General features: G+C 40.3%; 1 protein-coding gene across 1 annotated transcript; it reads right to left on the bottom strand.

The window, feature by feature from the left end:
* Positions 1-275: 275 nt before the first annotated feature.
* Positions 276-4,049, bottom strand: LOC149193509 (putative UPF0481 protein At3g02645). Its single transcript, XM_089407337.1, has 2 exons — positions 3,859-4,049; positions 276-2,031 (listed from the first exon to the last, which is right to left on the bottom strand). The coding sequence occupies exons 1-2, from the start codon at positions 4,047-4,049 to the stop codon at positions 276-278; spliced, it is 1,947 nt and encodes a 648-aa protein (XP_089263463.1).
* Between the last annotated feature and the right edge of the window lie 942 nt (positions 4,050-4,991).

Below are 4,991 nucleotides of genomic sequence, written 5' to 3'. Positions count from 1 at the left end.
AATTAAAAAATATATAAATAAACGATAAAACGACACAGGGATTGCAAATTAAAAACTTATTTAATTACGGATTTTTACATTTCCTCTAAACTGAATGAATTACAAATGGGATGTTTCTCACACGGTACATAATAAAAACACCTGCCCTTCTCAGGGTTGCAGCGATGCCGAAATCAATCCACAATCACACATAGAACAGACCAACAGAAATCTTCCTTTTCGCTGCTGCGGGGTTTCATTCTCAAGTACAGCGGCCAAGATTCTGGTTCGTAACTCTATTGCTTTACCCAGTTTTTGCAGTTATAGACAGAGCAGTACGCTTGCAAACAAGTAGTGATCAAAAGTATCGCTGCAGCTACAAGAGAGAGGAATTTCCACGAGCTGAAAATATGATTATTCACAAACTCTACCGCCAGAACCTTCCATTTTCTACTATAATATTCATTTAAATCTTTTATTACTTTGTCCAAATATCCAGCATCTTTTGGACGAACGCACTTACCCATGCTGTTCCATAGGCTGGCAACTTCTCCCTTACTTTTGAGGTGGTTACAAATAATCCCGCTCTCTCTCAGCAATTTCACATCTTTTACTCCGTCGATCATACCATTCATGAAATCAGTATATCGCCGCAAAACAAGCGCACCAGGCGCAGCAGAAGCTTCGAATGCCACAAGATTTCTCAGGATTACCTCTGTGTTACTGTCTAACTTTACTCTGGGGAGGTAAAGCGTGGCCGTTTTCTCGTCAAATTGTATTGTGCCGAGATCGCCATCTGAAGGAGAGAATTTGACTCCCGCAAAATGTAAATCAGCCACAGAAGGAATATTCAATTCGTGTGGAGAGGGCTGTATGATCTTAACAGACGATTCTTCGCCGGTTGTGACTCCATCATTTTTGAGCCTTTTAAACGTACTCAGAATAAGAAGAAAGGGCATCTTCATCACAAATTGCGAAGGCTTCCAGTTCAGCGCTCGCCGAAGTAACATCGTGAGAAATCGAGCGACGCCAACGTTCATAGAAGAGAGAGTTTGCCAGAGCATGCTGAAGGCATCCTTAACGGTTGAACTGACAGCTGGATCAGGCGAATCATCTTTTTCCTCAATTAGAGTTGGATTAACGGCTGACATGTCCGCTGGATAAGGAGCATCCTTTCCTTCATCAAATCCAATTGGAATTTGATTGTCTGTACAAGGCACAATACAGTAGTACAGCACCTCCAACATGTGCCGCCTTTCGTTGATACGGAGATTTCCACTCTCTGGCAGCTTGAAACTGAAAGGCGATAGTTCTTGGACCATTAGACACAACAGCCTGGAGAGCCTCTGCTCTGCGTTGGCTTCACAACCCAACTCCAACTTTAACATTAGGAAAAGTGGCATCTGATTTTCGAGCATCATCAAATCTCTGAGAATAGAGTTGTAGAAGGCACTGGTGCCAGTCAGATCTAAGACACGGCCCAGCGATTTTACTTCCAAGTGGAAGCTTTGGTCGGCGTGTCTGACATAAAACTGCAAACAATGAAAAAGGAAGACGGCGTCCAGAGCCATGATCCACGCCAAGGTCTCTTCTTTATAGTCGATGAACTTGTGGTAGCAGCTCCGGACATGCCAATCATATTTTTTAAATTCCTCCACAATGACCGACTGAAACTTTGCTAGACCCTTCATTTTTTTCTCAAATCTGCAAGCAGTTGCCAATTTGTAGTGGTCCATATCATGGAGCTCAGATCTCCAGTGGCGAGAGGGACCGATGGAAACCATTTGAGGAATGTAGGCTTCTGGCCTGTCTGCCAATAACTCTTTTGGCACATTAAACACGGAGACACAGAACCCCTTCACATTCTCCTCCTCTTCTTCTTGAAGAGCGTCGAGAGCTTGCTTAATTTGAATAACCCGACTATCCTCATCGATCTTCGTCTTCTGAATAACCCAACTATCCTCGTCTATCTTCATTTGAGCAGCATCAGTGTTGGATTCCATTTTTTCGGGTCGGAGAAAAGTAGCCACAGAAAAAATAGTGGAGCAGTATCTGCCAGAGTTGAGAGACTTTGCAGCATTATATCGAATTCAGTGGGCTGAGGTCGTGGGTCCTAAGCCATTCCTATCCACAGGTTTTTGAATTTCGTACATTGTAATCCGTTGTTTCATTCAGACAAATAAACGCCAGCGTTGTGTTATTTCACATTTGTTTCTCCCGCTTACCATTCTGGTAAAGAATTCACTTAAAATAAGTAAAATCAACGGTCAGGATTTTCTGAAGGTTGGATTCACTTACTAAAAGAATAACTTATTAGAATATATTATTCTTCACTATCAAAATATATTGTTTTTTAGTTTGGGTCAAAGATCAAAAATGCACTATTGATCATGCCAAAGGTTTCCCATTTGTTGGAAACCAAACTTAAGCCAATGAAAGAAAGCTAGCACGTGTTTATCATTGGATCATGACTAAGAGAACCATTTGAAACAAACTGTCACTATAAATTATTTTTCCAAATTCCACCCAAAATCAACGAAAGTTAATAATTAGGCAAACGCTTTATGTACTAAATTTCCCGTCTCATGGAAACGTAGTAGATTTGAGTGTTTTCCGTCTCATGAACACTTCGTAATTTTCAGTGTTTTTGCGCATATGGTGGTAGACCGTGACCCTACGTTCAAAGGTAGGTTGGAGACCGTGACTCTGCGTTGTGTTCAGGCATATGATGCGTGTGGAAAATTTCTATTTCATAAATCATAGAAAAGTAAATGCTGCCTGTTTGACATGTAAGGTAGATAGCTTTCACTTTCTCTTTCCAAGCTGTTATCTCGATTCGCGTGCTGTCATTGAAAGAGCGTAAACTATCTACCTTACATTTCAAGCAGCGTTTACTTTTCTATAGTCTATGAAATAGGAATTTCCATGCAGTGTTAGTGTGTCATCTACAACAATATTTGACTATCAAATTTGTTGGCCTTATTTGCGTACCTAATTACCTTGTGGTTGTCTTCGTTATCTCATTATGTTGGCTCAACACTAGCAATGTACAATTTGTACACCTTCCGTGACGAGCCACGTGATTAGTGTTTTTATTAATCATTATAAATATGAGATAGACTTTTGGATTTGCTCATTTTTTTATACATAAAATAACACCCTTTCTATTTGCCAATCAGAATACTGGGTCTTTAATCGATTATCTCAATTAACTAAATTAAAACGTTATACAAGGAGAGGAATTTAAATAAAATATCTTATGATATTATCTAAATTATTAAATTAAAATTATTATATTTAATTATATTATTATTATTATTTTATTTAATTGCTAAATTTATGAAGGCATACATGTTCTAATCCCTTTTCATTTTGAACATTTGACTTCTTAGGAGGAAACACATGCTCTTAATCATTAGCCCCACTCAAGGTGTATCCTTATCCAATTGCATAATTTTTCCTTTTGTTGGAAAAAAACACTCATTATATTATCATAGCATAAGTGTCAACAAAATACATCATCACTGCAACAAAATATAGCGTCACAGACTTAAGAGTTGGCACAAGCCTTGCTCTAAACAGTAGGAAGCCAAGACAGCTGGTGTCTTTGGTTATTGCCGACACAAAAATAACAAAATTACATTTCTCAGAATTACAGATTAAGGAAGGGGATTGGGAAGAAATGTAGGAGGTGCAACAAAGAGAGCAACACGTTCAAGTATATGGTAATCAATGTGTTCCACCTGTTTCTCCAGGGTGCAGAGATGGTCATTTATGCATCAGAGCCAATGTCGGAGAGCTTCCACGGAGTCCAAGGTCTAATTCTACATATGTTGGAGGTCATTGATATAAGCAACCAATTCGTTCCTGTCCTCATACCTTTGCTCCCTCATTATATCAATGTTGAGTTGTATGTTATTCAGTTGGGCCGTGATGGACTCCAAGGTTACCAAAGCTTCTACGTGATATGAGGAGCAGGCTGGAGACAGGGCCATATCCGCAGCAGAGTGGCGGCTCTCAGTGGACTCAGAGTTTGAGCTAGGCTCTCCATGTTGTTGGCGTTCATCCATACATGGGCCAACACCCCCTAGCAAGCATGCCCTCGCTGTCGAGGCATGCTACCAACACCACCACCACTGATCGTACCGCCACGGGAAGCGTACTACCTGACTAGAGAAACACACCACAAAATACTGAATTGGCAATACTAAAATAAAACTCCGTTGGACAATGTTATCCAATTAGGAAAGAGCCCGTAGTCCTGAGCACCAACAACGTAACCACAGGTAGCCAAGAAGTATGAAGGAACGCCACGAGTCCTAGAGTCAGCAAAGTTCATACAACCCTAGAGATGGCACATTAAGTCACTCTCCTCAACATATTGACGATCTAGTGAAGCTTCCTTGAACCAAAGATAGAGTCGGACTAAGGAAAAATCGGTGTCCGCTCCCAACCCACGCAATCCAGGCCCGAAACCAAATAACTCATCACGCTGGACAATGAAATCTTCCCCCAAATCCCATGGCCATACTTGATGCAGGTGCCAATTCCCCTCCCAACTCCATTTAATGGTCTCGTCCTGTTCTGCTACCCCAAGCCACACCCTAAGCCACGACGCAAACAAACCACACCTCGTTCTCTCTCAGCACTCTCTCCTCATCGCCCAACGTCTTGAAATGACCTCCTGCATGTCCCTCTGCGGTATTAAACTCATCTCGTGGGGAGCAGGGCATGAGTTCCAAAGGCTATTCATTGCATATGTGTGGCGCATGTAGGCCCCTCTTGCTCCACCACCAACTAACCCCTAAATGATCATCCCCAAAGATATGCAATTACGTCATTATACATGTAAAAGACTTTAAATTAAATCTTTTTCTAATCAATATAATAATAATTTTTCCATTAAATTTAAATTCTAAAACAATACTACTTGATTTATAAAAAAAATACTTAACTTTATGAAAGAAGATATTGATAAATAATTTTGAAAATTATTAATATATTTAAAATTA

The sequence above is a fragment of the Pinus tabuliformis genome, chromosome 2_2 (assembly GCF_031772625.1).
Source record: "Pinus tabuliformis cultivar Carrire ecotype Pingquan chromosome 2_2, CPIR1, whole genome shotgun sequence".
Taxonomy (NCBI): Eukaryota; Viridiplantae; Streptophyta; class Pinopsida; order Pinales; family Pinaceae; genus Pinus; species Pinus tabuliformis.
The sequence above is the reverse complement of the archived record's forward strand: the minus strand, read 5'-3'. Positions and strand labels throughout refer to the sequence as shown.

What these genes read in the sequence shown, in the direction of transcription:
- LOC149193509 (XM_089407337.1), bottom strand. Translation starts at nt 4,049, where the DNA reads ATGGATGAACGCCAACAACATGGAGAGCCTAGCTCAAACTCTGAGTCC. An exon ending in GATATAATGAGGGAGCAAAG is followed by an intron (nt 2,032 to 3,858) that starts GTATGAGGACAG and finishes CAACTCTGGCAG; the next exon opens with ATACTGCTCCACTATTTTTT.